Source organism: Tiliqua scincoides, chromosome 7 (assembly GCF_035046505.1).
Source record: "Tiliqua scincoides isolate rTilSci1 chromosome 7, rTilSci1.hap2, whole genome shotgun sequence".
Taxonomy (NCBI): Eukaryota; Metazoa; Chordata; class Lepidosauria; order Squamata; family Scincidae; genus Tiliqua; species Tiliqua scincoides.
The window spans coordinates 62,650,024-62,667,548 of NC_089827.1; the positions used below are offsets into that span (position 1 = coordinate 62,650,024).

A 17,525-nucleotide genomic window follows, 5' to 3' on the forward strand; every position below is an offset into this window, starting at 1 on the left:
CCATTTTTTATTGGAGAAATAAAATATTTTTTATGTGCTTCCCCCCTAAAGGTGATCTTACTTCTGAGTAGACATGCATAGGATTGTGCTGTCAATCTCCACATCCCCTTCCCCCTAGCTATTTTTTCTACACATGGAGAAAAATACTTTACAGGTGCACTTGTAGCGTGTAGTATGTAGTGTGGCACTACTTCGAGGAGAGGAAGCAGTTAATGGATTCCGAAAAATGGCTTACATGAGTTCCATGGAGTAAAATTACTCTAAGCAACTGTGGGAGTAAGAACAAAAAAGGAATTCTTACACGAGAGGGGTCCTTAGGTGCACATAGAAACAGCTACGTTTGCAAACAAGCGATTAAATATGGTTTAATTCAGGTATCAGAATACTCTGTGTCTTTGGGAAGGCACTTGGCATGCAATTGCATGTTCTCTGCTGCCCTGAGCAGCTGCTGTGCATTGCTGGAGAGGAGCTGCAAACGCTGGCTGGCGGAGGGCATGCTTGTGGGGGAAGGATGAGGAGGATCTCTGTCAAGGCTAGGCAGCACATTGTACACACGTAGAATCCCTTTTCACCTGCTTTTAGCATGTGAAAATGGGTGCAGATATATATTTCTGCCAGGATTAAGAGCCCAATCCTAGGTACGTCTACTCTGAAGTAAGTCTCGTTCTAGTCAATGGAGCTTACTCCCAGGAAAGTGCCTAGGATTGCAGCCTAAGAGCCCAATCCTATGCATGTCTACTCAGAAGTCCACTTTAGTGAATGGGGCTTACTGTGGATAGGATGGCAACCTTAGAGTCCAATCCTGTGCCTGTCTACTCTGCCTCTGTTTTGCTCCCCCCCTTCCTGGAATGCCTCCAAAGGGGAGGGGCCCCTGCAAAAAGGTGCCGGAACTCCACCCCCCGCGTTCCATTAGCAAAGAAGGCCTGGATATAAGTAAGTAAATAGCTATTTTCAGATGTAGTAGGCCTATATAAGAAAGCCACAAACCCCTTATCAGGGAGCATTGGTTAGGCCATCCTGGAAGATGCTGCTCACACACACCATGGCCCATAGGTGTGTCTGCATATGGAATTTGTGCTCCCTGCAGCCAAAGGGGTGTAAGCATACAGTATTACCTGTTTTGTTTGTTTTCTTGAGACTGTTAATGCTACTTATATGCTAATCATTAAAAACATTTGCTTTATTCATTGATGTGCATATTGCTTCTGAATCCGAAAAGAACCATTGCTCTCTGGCAATACAAGGAGATGTACTGAAAATTGGTGGGACCTGACCAAAGCATTCCCTCAAAGTTTCCAGCAGGATTTACATATTTGTGTCCACAAACTATGCAAACCTGAGCCTGAGAACAAAATGGCAGCAACATTGCTGGATCCACTTCTCAGCCCACATGTTTGGGGTCTTTAAGACATTCAACTTTCTGCAAGGATAAGCTAGTACTGGCGCAGGAACATATGATCTTGGAGCCATTTCCTGTCTATTTACATACATACCCAGAACTGCCACCTCCAGACTAAATTTGGAGAAGAGCTAGAATTCATATTGGGAATTTGCTAAAGTTGGCTCATTAATTCCTTGAAATTCAGTACCTTGTTCCAGCTGAGCCCACTGTATGCCACCCATGGCTGCAGTCTCTGGTATTCCCTGCCTTGAAAGATAACAGCTGTATATTTTACTAATCACCAAATGTGTGTTAACTCTTCCCTTTCATTTTTTGCATATTTTGTGACTGCTTTGACTATTCATGTCAACTGAGGTTCTGTTTCCAGTGATTTCAACAAATTTATGATGTGGCAGATGTGTCACGCCTTTCAGAGCACAGTCTTTTAAAGCAGGGGTCTCCAAACCCCACCCCGGTGACCAGATGTGGTCTGCAGCAAGCCTCTATCTGGCCAGCGACCAGCCTCTTGTCCCCTGAAAGCCTCTGACCCACTCAACTGAACATGACCAGAGCTGTGCTCTGATTGCATCTGAAGGGTGTTCTGAGGGCTGGAGAGGCTAAGTGAATGAGCCCACTTATTCATCTATTCATTCATCTAAGTTCCATCTCTAATTTATTTATTTAAATTTTATATTTAAATTTTTTTTGCAGTCCCCAGCACTGTGCCAGATATTTCATGCGGCCCTCTGTCCAAAAAGTTTGGAGACCCCTGTTTTCAAGGATTACTAGAAGGATCTCTATGATGTGACTAAATTTAGGTAGTTTTAAAGGTTCAAATCAAAATTATAACATTTAGCTTTTAAAAACTTGCAAAACTAACCAGGTATCTGTCAGTATCCATGGCTTGGACTGAAAGGAGTGTGCAAGTTGTGGTACTGGGTAGGTGATCAGGGTGGGTGTCAAGGCAGACAGGAAGAGCAAGGCAGCAGAGTTACCAGAGAATAGGCAGATGACTCAGGCTGGCCCATACATGAAGTGGAGTAAAGCTACTATTTCAAGTGGCGAGTGGGGGTAGTGCTTGCCTGCCACCTCCCACAGACCACCTGGCGAATTTGTTATCTATGGAGCTGTATGGGGAATTATCAGATAAATGTTTCCCTTGAAAAGAACACATGGTGATCACTCCTGCCTCTTCAAAGGATAACCTAGCAAGGTAAAGATAAAAAAAAACATAACTCTTTTGATAAAGATCTTAAACTGGGTGCAAAATTAGCATTTTGCAGAACCTCCTTTTAAAGAAGCAACTGGGAGAAAGAGAGCTTCCTCAAAAAAGAATACAGATTTATTCCACAAGATTGCTGTTGGCAACCTTCAGTCTTGAAAGACTATGGTATCGTGCTCTGAAAGGTGGTTCTGGAACAGCGTCTAGTGTGGCTGAAAAGGCCGATTCGGGAGTGAATCGTACGTAGATACACAAGATACACAAGATACGTAGTATATAAAAATGTCTTTTGCAATAGTTCTTGGTATGTATTCTTGTATAACTTATCATGGTGGTTGCATATTTTGGGTGCATCTGAGGGCAGAAAGGAGGAAAAACATGGAACTGAAGGGAAGGTAATGCACAGGACAAATCCTAATCTTTTCCCTGGTCCTTGAGCTAAGAAGGTCAGTGCAGGAAGGCTTTAGAGAGAAGACTGGAGAGAAAGCAAGGAGGCAAGGAGCACAATGACAGTCACTGTTCCAGAAGACAGCCTGTCCAGCCCTGGCTTGCTAGGTTCCATGCAGTGAGGGGCAACTTTGAGTTGATACAACAGTCCGCAAGGCAGTTGTTGCATCAGATAAAGTGCATCTGACTGACCAAAGTGTCCTAACACTTTGTGGGTTTGGGATACTGTCTACATGCAGCTATGGGAGGTAGGCATTTTGTGATGTATTAAATCTTTCACGAAAAGCTTAATTTGGTTTGGGGAGGGGTCTCCTCTTTGGTGTGTTAATGTGTGACTTGGTATGTGAATAGAATTCAAACAAGCATTGATTTAGTTTTTCTTGATATACAATGAACTTATAACTGAAATGCAAATACAGGCAGAAGTCAAACTGATATCAACAGGAGATGGAGGCTTTCACAATACAGTGGGGTAGGAATTTGCAATATCATCCCTTTTTCCAACACAGATGACCTGCCTGAGTTGGAATCTTTTGGCAAAGACAGATCAGGATGGAGCTTTGGGAGCTTGACCTCTTAAAAAAATACACCAGCTCCGTTAGATCTCTGTCTACTCCCCTTGAAGGTTAGAGGGAACATTGCTTGAAATATGTCCCACTGGAGCTTGATGTGTATACATCTGAATAAACATTCATAGTATTGAACTGCCTGTTATATGACTTCCCATTTCAGTGGTCTATAATACTTCTAATACATGTGTACTTGTTAAGTGAGGGTACATGGGAAAAAATAAAAAAAAGTGAATGATGCATGCTTGTTTTTTTCTTTTTTCCAGACTACATAGAAACAGGAAATGCTGCAATTCCAGAAGAACCTGTGCAGGAATGTCCCATGCTAGATCATCAATCTTGTGTTTTGTCTCCAGAGGTTTCTCCAACACATACAACTAAAAGTAAATATTTTACTTTCTGTAAATCTGTTCCGAATTAAATTGTTAGAGAGATAATGTGAGAGAAAGATAAGCATTGTGAATTTTTTTGCCTTCTTAGTGGATTAAGAATCTAACTATAGGTTAGGTACCATTGTAATTTCCCAACAATGTCTCACCTCTGATTTGGAATTGCTACAGAGCAACACCATATTGCAATCTGGGACATTGTGGGGAAATTTAAAATAGCACTTCCATAGTCTTTTTCTAAATATCATCTGTCTTACCTTTGTGAGTTCAGATTTTCAGTTCTTCCTGATTATCACTACTTCCATTGACTAGCCTTTTTGTGAATAATGAAGCAGATCCCTTTATCAGAGCTGGACTAAGCACAGCAGCTACTGACTGATCCTTGTGTCAGTCTCTAAGGGCACAATCCAAATGCGCCTTACAAGGCACATTTGCACCTCCTTGAGAGTCAGCTGGGCTGGTGCAGGGATGTGCAATGCCCATGGAGGCTGAGTTCAGCCTCCATGCCAACTTGACGGGAGGCTTTCATTGGCCGAACCTGGCTGACAAGGGTCTGGGGAGGTTGAGGAGGAGGTGGGACGGAGGCGTTTCAGGGCGGGGGGAGGCTTCCTGGCCTGCCTGTTTCGGCACAAGATAGGATTGGGCTGCACATTGCCTCACTTTGTCCTGAAACAGATTTCAGCATTTAAGGGTTAAGCGACAATAGGTGTTAAAAATTTTTTTTAGCCCGGATGGGCTTGAATTTTCTTTAGTCAGGATGAACTCAATTGGGGACCTGTGAATTGGAACTGAGGCAGTGGGCTAGAAGGCTCTAGCACTACTCCTCACTGTAGTACCAATCCATATGGGACCCCAATCCAAGTGCTATTACCACAGAAAAAAGTCTCCCAACATTGTGTCATGAAGATTGACTGTAAATAAACAATGATAGATATACTGGAGCCCCTTTCGTCTTATGGGGGAAAGTGGGGAAGTTCGGAGTGAAGTGAGAAGTCAGGTCTGTGAAATGAAATGAGAGACAGGGCATCAAACTGCCAATCCTTGACTGAATTCTAGGATCTCCAGTAGACTCAACAGGGCTATCTTCAGTCATGTTTTAGTTTATTTTCTTTGGCTTATTATTCTGACTATATTATTTTGTTTTTGTAAAGGTGATGTGGTGACTGGAGAATTATCAAAACTATTAGATGAAATCAAGCTGTGCCAAGAAAAGGATTATTCTTTGGAAGAACTGTGCCATACAGCATCAGACCATTACTTGGGCAATGTTAGCAAAGCATCGGAAGAAGAACCAGTGATAAATGAAAGTCAAGCCAAACCTAATATAGTAAGTCAGATGGGATGTAGCTTAAAGTACAGTCCTATGTATGTCTACTCAGAAGTCATTCTCACTGATTTTAAGGGGACCTGCTCCCAGGAAAGGGTGTGTAGGTTTGCATCCTTAGCCTTTAGACATTAACAAATAAACGCAGCTATGTCTCTAAGATCTATGTGTTCAATAGAGAGAGAGATGCAGGTCTTGCTATTGTAGAAGAAGGCTTTGACTCTGTGAAGAGAGGCAGGAGCTGTGCTAGACAGAATGGATTACTCCACAGCATCTCAAATTTACTGAAGGGAGGCCCCTCTTCTAAAGATGTTCTGCTTGCTAGATTTCTTCCTCGCACTTCAGCACCAGCCATCTGTTGGGAGGAGAAGTAGGCGTCCAGAAATTTTAGTTGGGCTCTGCTGTCATTTTGAGACCTAGAGGTGTTAGGAGCACCTCTGAGACCATTCCAACTGGGTGGGGCATAAATGCCTGCTCCCCTTCCCCCAGCTGGATTGGGTGAGGCAGGAGCTTATCCCTGTTGTGCTAATCCTCAAAGAGGCTCAGAAAGCAAAGTTACCACATTGCTTTCTGAGACTTCCTAAAGTTCTGTGTGATTATGGGATATGCTCCCACCCTTCATGAGAGCAAGATCATTTAGCCAAAATTTAAAAATGCAATGATAAGTGCACTTGTGGGCCCCAGAAGGTAAGTGTGAAAACATCTTTGCACAGATGAATATGCATCTCACACCCCTGTGCAAAGTTCTATGGATTGGGGCAAAGGGATATTAAATATTCTGACATAAATATTGTGTTGAGCAAGAGCATTAAGACAGCGGTTCTCAAACTTTCCATGGCCATGGCACCCTTCAGACTCCCAGGGGCCCTGTGTGGTGCCACATGGTCCCAGTTCACTGTATGCAAGATTTCACGTGAATAGCATTAAGATTAAACAGTAGGTATTTTTTTTATTTGAATGTAGGTCCACAAAGCCTTGGAATAGTTTAAAATAAAACACAATAGCAGTAAAACAGCACTAAATATGCATAAAACAGCATAAAGTAGCAATACAACATCTGAACAAAGAAAATAACAATTCTAAACATAAAACAGCATATGACGTGGTAGAAGATTAAGAACAGCTGGAAAAAATGCAGCAAGTCATTTTCAAGTCCAGTCATCAGTTAAAGGCCTGATCTACCAGGGATGTGAAAATAAAGGTTTTTAAATCCTTTTTTAAAAAACTAAAACTTAGCTGGCTTGCCAGACTTTGCTGTGGGAGGAGTCCTATAACTCCAGTGGCCCCAGTAGTATCTATAAGACACTACTACAGAAATGAGATAGCATCTGAAAGCAGTTATATTTGTAGTTGGGTTTCTAGGTTCTCTGCAGGGGATCATGCTTGATAAGCGGAGAAGAGAGCAGATAATCATGACTTTGATCCAAGGGTGTGGTTCCACTAATAAGAAGAAAACAAAAGAGGAAGGGCTTGATGGCTAGTCCAATCCTGAGCCTCCCAGCGATCACTGGAGCAGTGGAACCAAAGCGGCTACTGCTGTATCCAGCAGTGCTGGGAAGCAACTGGATGCCTCCCTGGGGAAGCCCCAAGCCCCGCAATGGGGCTTCTCAAGTCTGCACTGGCTATTTTGTGTTTCTGGAACACAAACTTTGGCAAAAAAAATGTACGTATAAAGATTACACTGGAATCCAAGAAAGACTTTGAGGAGCATATGGCCAGCAACATTAAAGGGAATGATAAAAGCTTCTTCAAATTTGTTAAAGCAGGGAACCTGCCAGAGAAACAGTTGGCCCACCTGACTGTGAGGGATGGAAACAAGAAATAAAAGGGAATTTGGAGATTGCAGAGAAATTAAATGAGCTCTTTGCATCTACCTTCATGGCAGGCAGATACTGCTACCCGAATGGCCCCTTCTGACTAAGGAATTGAGTGCCCAGTCCTATCCAACTTTCCAGCCCAGATGCAGCTGGAAAGCAGCTCCAAGATAAAAAATATTCCTTTACCATGAGGATGCCTCTGTGACTGCCCCACCACCACAGGATGCAGTGCAGTGCAGTGCATACCCTGTTGGCATGGCTGCATTAGCTCTGGAAAGTTGGATAGGACCCTTAGGGCGCAATCCTAACCAACTTTCCAGCTCTGGCATAGCTGTGCCAGTGGGGCATGTGCTGCATCCTGCAGTTGGGGAGCAGTTATGGAAGCCTCCTCAAGGTATGGCAATGTTTGCTCCCTTACCTTGAAGTTGTATTGCCCTTATTTCAGTGTGGGAAAATGGGTTAGGATTGCGCCCTCGTCTTTTGACTAAAATATGTAACTTGTCCCTTAATACAGCCACTGTGCCAAAGGGTTGTAGGATAGTTAATATCACACCAATTTTTTTAAAAAGGAGAGAACCTGGGAAACTACAAACCAGTCAGCCTAACATCTGTGCCAGGTAAGATGGTGAAAAGCCTTAAGAACATCTTAAAACATATAGAAGATCAAGCTTTGCTGAAGGAGAATCAGCATGGCTTCTGCAAGGGTAAGTCTTGCCACATAAACCTTTTAGAATTGTTTGAAAGGTCATGTTGATATTATATATCTGGATTTTCAGAAGGCATTTGACACAGTCCCTCACCAAAGGCTGCTGAGAAAACTCCACAGTCGGAATAAAAGGGCAGGTCCTCTTTTGGGTTAGGAACTGGTTAAAGACCAGGAAAAAGAATGAGTGTCAATGGGCAATTTTCGCAATGGAGAGACGTGAAAAGTGGTGTGCTACAAGGACCTATTTTGGGGCTGGTGCTTTTCAACTTGTTCATAAATGACCTGGAGTTGGGGATAAAAAGCCAGGTGGCCAAGTTTGCGAATGCTGCTGCTGTGTCAGACCTTGCTGTGTAATTGACCACTCCTGCTGTCACTTCCTATATGGAAGGAGAAGGGGAAGATGATAGGAGGAGAATGTGAGTCATCCTTGAGAACTACAGGCTTCTTGTTGAATGAAGCATCTGGGGTAGATTGTCTTGCCTGCTATTTCCTCTCCTAAAGCATTTCCTGTCAGCAATTGATCAGCCCTGTGCTAGCTGGAATGCACTGCTCACATTGATGCACCTCTACAGCTTTACTCTTCTGAACCAAACTTAGGAATAGTTTTATGAATTGCACTATCCAATCCTATGCAGCCCTGGTGCAGCAGGGCTGCCAGGCTCACATTGTATCCAGTGCTGCAATTGAGCAGGCTGAAGGTCTTCTTGGAGTAAGGGAACATTTGTTCCCTTATCCTGTGTAGAACCTCAGCTTGCTCAGTGGGGCTATTCGGTTCTGCATAACTGAGGGTTAGGTTGTGGCAGAGGCCTCCTCTGCCGTCCCAGCCCTCCCCGTCCCCAAATGCCCTGCCTATCTCAATTCTACCCTCCTGCCACTCTCCCCCACCCTTTTGCTGCGCAGTACAGCACTTACATGCTCTAGAGGCTATCAGGCAGGAGGATGTGTTGCCTGTGGTATGTTTTGCCTACACAGGCCTTCCCATTGACACTACTTATTTGTGTAGTGTCAAAAAGCAGTGTCAAAAATGGAAACGTGTTTCAAATTAAATTAAGAACCTCTGAAGAAAGGGAGTTCAAATAAACTGAAATAGAGTTCAGAGTACTGTCTAGGCAGACCAGGAAGATCTGGGGTTAGTTCAAATCCCCACTTGTTTATGAAGCAGGTAACCTTGGGCCAATCAGAATATCTTAGTCCAGTGGTTCTCAAACTCCCTGGAAGAGTTTGAGAGCCAGTAATTATTTTCAGGGGCGGGGGGAAGGCAGCGGCGCGATCCCCAGGATCCCCAGGATCGCGCCGCTCAGGGGACTGCAGGGGCTTGGGTGCACTTACCCAAGCCTCCTGCAGCCTCCCTGGGGTGCGGGGAGCCCAGCGTGACTTCTGGCAGGGCTCCCTGCAGCAGGGAAAGTGAATGCAGAGCGATCCAAGCCCCTGCAGCCCCCTGAGCGGCGCGATTCTAGGGATCGCGCCGCTGTCTTCCCCCCACCTCTAGGCTGCCCCCACCCCTTAAGGGGGCAGAGACCAGCGCCCTCAGGCTGGGGCATTGTGACGCCCCAGTTTGAATAGAACTGTCTTAGTCTAACCTAGTGTTTCTCAAACTGAGTCGGAACCCACTAGGTGAGTCGTGAACCAATTTCAGGTGGGTCCCCATTCATTTCAATATTTTATTTTTAATCTGTTAGACTTGATGGTACCATGGTATGTGACTGCATTTGGGGAAATGTTACAGCTCTGTACTTTTAACAGGCTACTCTGTATATGCTTTTAACAATGTATATGCTTTTAATAATGTATATATTTATGCTTTTAACAATGATAGTCAGTGGGGCACGTGTGGGTAGGATTGTAGCCTAGGACTGTTAAAAATGTTCCTTCTTGATGATGTCACTTCCATTCATGACAGATTTTCCTGACAGATTTCCTGTGGTTCCTGACAGATTTTCTTTCTAAAAAGTGGGTCCCGGTACTAACATTTGAGCCCACTGGCCTAACCTATCTCACACAGGCAACCTAATCACTGCATCTAGCTGCAAGCCCACCCCAACAGCTTTCTGACCCAGCCAAGTGCAACCCCAGTCCTGAAGGGACCAGTGCATGGTGGACTATTCCCCTCCCCCAAAGGGGAACTGGCTATTCCTGTGGTGCCAGTGTGGTAGAGCCACAACAGCCAAGGATTCTTTTTAACTGCAGCCCTGCAGAGTTAGAGAGGGGTGCATTGTAACATATTTTAATAAAAGATGGATGTGTATCAGTTTAATGGAAAGAGAAAGGACCAGGAATGGTGGAAGGGTTTGCTGTTTGGGTTTCTGCCTGACACCTACTTGTCAGTACAGTACATTAGCTCTGATAGTAAAGGTATTTGGCAACAGGTAAAGCTTTCCCCTTTATGATTGTTGTGAGCATTATTGAGATTATGTATCTGAAAACTCCAAAAAGCTAGACTAGTGTTATAATGCTAAGTGATTCTATTCTTGATAACATAATTTGTGTCCGTGCGTGCTTGCGTGTGTGCCTGCAGGAGAGGGCGGTAGGATTGGAAATCAGTGTATACTGCTTGGTAGCCTACCTTGCAAAGTTGTCTAGGATAGTTGTAGTTAAGTACAGCTTCACGGAAGTAGAATCCTAAGGAATTGGAAGAGATTATTATAATAAAGCCTGAAAGCAGTTAATATATAGAAAAATAAAACAATGCAAAATATAGGGTAAGAGTATTGTCAGCAATTAGGTTTGTTCACGTTTTAAAGAAATTTGAGATGAAATAAAATTAGGGTTCATTCATCTTCTGTCTGTGCATAGTCTACATATATTTTTTTTATATAAAATCAAGTTTCTTTTGTAGCAAGATTGCTTTCCAAATTCATTAGAAAAGTTTCTGCACTATAGTATGTCAATAAAGTGACTATCTAGTCAATGATTTTTTAAGTACCTATTTTCCAATAGATGGCAGTCTGGTTCAGTAATTCAAAGGACAGCATCAGCCATTTTATAGAAGAATCTTTTCAATGTATATGTATCCAGTACTAGATTTTTATAAAATGAGCAGTAAATTGTTTATTAAATAAAATGATTAATATTTTTAAGACCACACTGTCCTAATCACTGACTAATTCGCAGACTGAACATTGGAGCCTATTATTTTTGTTGTAGGTCTCCACTTATTCCTTTTAATACCTTTCATAGTCGTCCCATGTCAACTAGTAAGGCAATGAACATTGTCAGTTGTCCTGATCAACCATTAAATCCTCATATCCAAGTTTTGGGTAACATTTTAAAGCCTTTGCTAACATATGAATCAATACTCACAAAGGCTCAAGCTTTTACAAATGTTTGCGTGGAACATGCACAAAAGCTAAACTCCATTTCAAGCCTAACTATAGAGTGTTTTTGTCCCTACAGAAAAGTGTGATAACATTCTCTGTCTGATATCTTTTCATGGCAGGAGAAAATTCAGTGATTTTTCAACTGGTACATGTACACATATTGCTTTAAGAGCATGTGAATGGGTCTTACAGCTTGATCCTATGCACCATTACTCAGAAATGAATAATGGGCACCCTTTGAGGAATAAAAGGTTAAACAGCAGCATTCTTGAATGAAGTTGATTAATAACCCATTTCTGCCCAACCCAAAAGTGTACACATTTTATCCCTGTTACATATTTGCAACGTTGGACAGAAATGGCTTTTAACTGGATCAAATTCAGTCTAGTTCCTGATCTAGATTGGGGACAGAACTGTCTACCTGGTGGTGGCAGAGGGAGTGTGACTCTGTTGATTCTCCTGGATCGCTTTGAGGTTTTCAGTGATATTGACCATGATATTATATGGCCATGATCTTCCTGATCTACCTTCTTGAATTTGGGGTTCTGGGTACAGCTTTGTAGTGGTTCTGTTCCTTCCTGGAGTGTTGACTTCAGAAGGTGGTACTGGGAGATTCCTGTTCCTTCCCATGAGAATTGTCCCTGGGGTTCAATTTTGTTACCATGCTTTTTTAACATCAATGTGAAACATTGAGTGAACTGTAAGGAGGGTAGCGTCACCGGTATGCAGATGGTAACAACAACTCTATTTTTCCTCTTTGTGGATTATAGGTGAGGTTGTGGTGTCCCTGACTTCACACTGATGCACTGAGGCTTACTCTATAAAATATTGACTATTTGTTTAAATGGTGCATATCCTGACTTTTTCTCTGAATAAATAGGGCACTCAAGGCAGCATACAATCTAGAAAAGCAAATAAAACCAGTAAAATGCCAAAATAGGAATGAAATATACAATACAATAATCATAAACATAATAAAGAATAGCACAATAAAAATAAGTTTACATTAGTGAAAGATTTAGATTCCTAGTTGTTTGGAGAAGTTTGTGTTCTGGATGGGGTTGGACTCTCCTTTAAGGATCAAGGTCACCATTTAGGTTTGCTTTTGGACTTAAACTTTGTCCCTGGATACTCAGTGGCTTCAATGGCCCAGAGCACCTTGTTTCATGGAGAGAGAGCAAGAGAGAGAGAAAAACCTTTATTGGCATACAAACAGTAGTATTAAGGAGAGATAGTGAGTTATATTAGCAGTAGCTAATATGCCAGCTCCACCTCCTGCTGGAAGATAGATACCTGCCTGCTGTCATTCATGCTTTGACATTTCTATCTGGTTCACTGCTTTGAAATTTTTATGCAATTCTGTTGTATAAAGTTTTAAAAGAAATATAATTAACAGCCCAATCCTATGCAACTTCCCACATAGCGATGCAGTGGCATCAACTGATCCACTGTATTCCATGCAGGGCCTTTTTTCTAATGGAACGCGGGGGGACGGAGTTCCGGCAACTTTTTGCAGGGGCCCCTCCCCTTTGAAGGCATTCCAGGAGGGGGGGAGCAAAATAGAGGCATTCGTTGGGTGGGTGCTGGGGGGTGCAGGGTGGGCAGGCACCTGGCCCCTGCCTGACTGCACAATGACCCCCTCCTGCTCCCATCTCCAAGCTCTCGCCTGAGCCCAGCCCGCCTCCCCTCCCCCCACGCTCTGCTTCCCCGCGCAGCTTCCAAGCCGGTGGAAGGCACGGGGGACACGCACTGACGCTGAGGAGGAGGATAGGCAGGCAGGCAGCCAGCCAGCCAGCCAGGGAGACGGGCTGCGGTACCCACGGAACGCCCAGGTACTGGCTTGGCGAAGGAGGAGGGGAAGGAAGCTGGCTGGTGCAGCCCCTGTGCCAATCTGCAGCACGAGCCTAGGCGTGTCTACTCAGAAGTATGTCTCATTGTGCTCAGTGGGGCTTGCTCCTGGAAAAGGGTGCATAGCCTTGTAGCCGGAGAGCCCTAGCATGTATATTCAGAAGTAAGTTCCATTGTGTTCAATGGGGCTTACTCCCGGGAAAGTGTCATAGCCTTGCAGCCTGAGTAGACAGGCACAGGAGGGGCTCTGAGGCTGCAGTCCTCTCCATACTTTCCTGGGAGGAAACCCCACTGCCTCTAATGGGACTGACTTCTGAGTAGACAGGCACAGGAGGGGCTCTGAGGCTGCCATCCTATCCACAGTAAGCCCCATTCACTAAAGTGGACTTCTGAGTAGACATGTATAGGATTGGGCTCTTAGGCTGCAATCCTAGGCACTTTCCTGGGAGTAAGCTCCATTGACTAGAATGAGACTTACTTCAGAGTAGACATACCTAGGACTGGGCTCTTAATCCTGGCAGAGATATATATCTGCACCCATTTTCACATGCTAAAAGCAGGTGAAAAGGGATTCTACGTGTGTACAATGTGCTGCCCAGCCTTGCCAGAGATCTTCCTCGTCCTTCCCCCATAAGCATGCCCTCCGCCAGCCAGCGTTTGCAGCTCCTCTCCAGCAATGCACAGCATCTGCTCAGGGCAGCAGAGAACATGCAATTGCATGCCAAGTGCCTTCCCAAAGACACAGAGTATTCTGATACCTGAATTAAACCATATTTAATCGCTTGTTTGCAAACGTAGCTGTTTCTATGTGCACCTAAGGACCCCTCTCGTGTAAGAATTCCTTTTTTGTTCTTACTCCCACAGTTGCTTAGAGTAATTTTATTACATGGAACTCATGTAAGCCATTTTTCAGAATCCATTCACTGCTTCCTCTCCTCGAAGTAGTGCCACACTACATACTACACCCTACAAGTGCACCTGTACAGTATTTTTCCCCTTGTGTAGAAAAAATAGCTAGGGGGAAGGGGATGTGGAGATTGACAGCCCAATCCTATGCATGTCTACTCAGAAGTAAGTTCATCTTTAGGGGGGAAGCACATAAAAAATATTTTATTTCTCCAATAAAAAATGGTTTAAAAATAAATAAATAAATAAATAAATAAATAAGATTAACAAGTTGTGGGTTCGTGCACCTTTTTATTTACAAAAAAGCACTGATTCCATGTATCCCACAGCATGTTGGGGTCTCATCGGGTTACCCACCCAGCAGCCTTCGTGGGTCAACTTGTACCTGCACCAGTGATATCACCAGTGCAAGTCCACATTGACCCATGAAAGTGGATTGGGCCTAGGAAAGGGTTTAGGATTTGGCAGATGCCACTGCCCTCCTCCCCATCCCCAGCTGCTCTGTCCGGCCCTGCTCCCATTCCTTTCCATGAGCCTATCTTAGTCATCAGATCTTTGGTCTCCACCAGTGCAACATTGTAAAGCTGTTGCTGCTGGTGCAACACACATTCTGCTGGCTGCTGGCTCACCTAGGGTTGTGCCATAAGATATATTGAATGAAATCTATAGCTATATTGAATAAGCTGTCAATGTATCTTCAGCATGTGTATTGCTATGCTGTTACTATTTTTACTATTAGTATTTGTCATCCCAGTATGGGAAGCAGGTGGATTAGAAAAAAAACTAGTTAATGGCAATGAAAAGTGATTAGAATCAATGTAGAGCATATGTTTGAGAAAACAGATTTAAAGCCAAAGATTATTTACTTTTGAAAGAAGAAGATTATGAAGAGATCTGATAGAGGTGTATAAACCTAATAAATGTAACTGCGCTGCCAAAGTCAATTGGCCACTCTTATTCATTCTGCTGTGTAATACCAGGAATGCTTGATGAATTTAAATGAGTGCAGATGTAAAATGTTGAAAGGAAAGCAATTCTTTCATTAATGTTACTTGTCAAGTCGTAAGATTTGCTTCTATTTAATATATTGAATCAAATTACTTAATGCTTAGGAATGAAAGGAAATTATATAATGAGTGGGTTGGAAATTTTCAGTTATCTGTTTTTAGGCACCAAGGAATAAGCTGATGTGGGACTGGATTAAAAAGATTGCTAACCTCCTGATGACATTATACAACTGGTCAGGTGCTTTGCCATTTTGCAAATACTAAAGACATATTTATTAATTTATTCCATTTATACCCCATTTTTCTCCCAGGTTGGCCCCCAAAGTGACAAATATGGACCTCTGTCAGTACCAACAAAGGTAGAAACCTATAGTAAGAAATTAGCTTTATTGAGTTGGAATTAGCCTTGAGCATCACCTAGTTGTAACATCCTGCAACAGCAAAAGTAGCTAGAATTAGGGCCCAATCCAGAGGTTCTCAAACTGGCGCACAACTAGCATCGTGACACCCTAGCCCAGGGGTGTCCAAAGTTTTTGGCAGGAAGGCCACATCATTTCTCTGACACTGTGTCAGTGGCTGGGGAAAAAAAGAATTAATTTACATTTAAAATTTGAATAAATTTACATAAGTTTACATAAATGAATATATTAAAGATGAACTTATAAGAATGAATGAAGGTCTTGCAATAGCTCAAGGCCTAAAAAAGGCCTTGCACAAAGCAAGGCTGGCCTTTCCTTTGCTGCTGCTACTGCAAACACCAAGCAGTGGAGGAAGCCCTCATCCCACAGCTCACGCGAGAGGTCAAACAGTTGCCCTCATGCTGAGAGCAGTTGCGTCAGGCCAGTGAGGGCTCCAACAAATCTCCAGAGGGCCAGAGGCTCATTGGAGACTGGGGGCTCCCTGAGGGCTACATTGAGAGGCCTCGAGGGCCGCAAGTGGCCCCAGGGCCAGGGTTTGGGCACCCCTGCCCTAGCCTGATAAGCTCCGATCCTGCCCCTTAAGGGGCGGGGTGACCATGGGAGCAGTGATGGCACTCCTGTAATCGTGCCGGCACGCATATCAGGGTTATTTTTAGACTCGCCAAAGCCTGCACATGCCCTCCAGAGAATGGGGGAAGCTTGCAGGACCCTTTTCAAACCTCCCAACACCTTAGAATTGCTGAAAAATGCTCACGTGACCCACTTCCAGTTTCACAACAGAAGGAGGAGAGGATGGGTTGAAGTGGGTGAATCAGGCCTGGGAGGGGAGTGGGATAAGTGGCTCTGGCATGCTCTGAATCCTAAGGCCCTTCCTAGACCTGATCTACCTACATGGATCAATGCAGACTTTAGCCAGCAATATCGCTGGCACAGATCCGAGTTGATCCATTGCATCTGCTGGGGCTTATAGAGGGGCAAGAGGAGAAATGTTCCCTTACCCTGAGGAAACCTCCAACAGCCAAAAATCCTCTGTGGTGTGCAACGTTGGCAGCACTGGTGCCACTGCATTGCCGCATAGGGGTTTAGATAGGATTAGATCTGAGTAGTATTTACTTGGTTCTTTTCTCTGTATTCAGACCTCATTTCTTTGAGCCACTTTTTAAGGCAAGGACAGCACATTAAATCCACTTGGCAGTTACCCACTTGCCCTAAAAAGAATGAATTTTAAAACAAAAATGTGTATGTTGGCAAGACAATAAAATGGTGACCTCTGCCTGCTCACTGAGCCGATGATTTGTCTTGCTTTTTAAATTTCCATTCTCTGTAGCAGCATGAACAATAATGCATTTTCTATAAGCCCTATCATTCTACCACCCACTTATCTACCCTCACTTTTGCAGTGGAAAAGAAAGGAGGAGAAACTTGTTTTAGAGTGAATATGCTGTCAAATATGTTGTGTTTGATTTCTACGGTTGTTTATATGATTCATTTTCCCAGACTGTTTGGTGATGTGGGACTATGTTATATATACTTGAACAAGAAGGGTTGTGCATCTGTATTACAGGCATAGTTTGTTTGCTTTGAGAGTCTTTCTTTCAATATTGTTTAAAATCAAAAGGATTTGATCAAGATCAAAATCAAGATCAAAATCCAGAAGACGTTTACAATAACCATTTGAGATTGCTTCTTCATAATCATTGTAATTCATGAGTTTGATTGTTTCTGCTTCCTCTGATTATTCTGTATTAAGTTTCAGTTCTGGAAAATAGGTAGATTTCTAGTATCATGTGATTGCAGCCAACCTTACTGTTTCCAGGAAAGAGGTTACTAAAAAAACAAGCATACTAGCACTGGAATTCTGTTCCTTTAAGTCTTGTTGCTTATTAGTCAAACTGTTTTTAGTGTGATTCTCAATCATTTTGTTCCAGGGGATGCTTATGTACCTATATTAGACCCATTCAGCAGCATTTTTTGTTTCTGTATGATGAGGCCATATAAGGGCATGGAATGAAGACCTTTACCGGTTCTATTCATATGTCCCAAACAGCTATGTGGTTGCTGCTATTGAGTGCTTTGCATTTCTTTGGCACAATGCTTAAAATCTAAGATTATGTTTATAAATATTGCATCTAATTATAAAAATCTCCTTGACTGATGGTGAATACAACATACA

General features: G+C 43.2%; 1 protein-coding gene across 1 annotated transcript in view; it reads left to right on the top strand.

Moving 5' to 3' along the window:
- ANKS1B (ankyrin repeat and sterile alpha motif domain containing 1B) overlaps nucleotides 1-17,525 on the top strand; it is a 406,398-nt gene that overhangs the window by 69,547 nt on the left and 319,326 nt on the right. Inside the window, exons 7-8 of the mRNA XM_066634627.1 lie at nucleotides 3,886-4,002; nucleotides 5,160-5,335. Coding sequence (XP_066490724.1) covers nucleotides 3,886-4,002; nucleotides 5,160-5,335 — 293 coding nt within the window. The remainder of the gene's footprint in view (nucleotides 1-3,885; nucleotides 4,003-5,159; nucleotides 5,336-17,525) is intronic.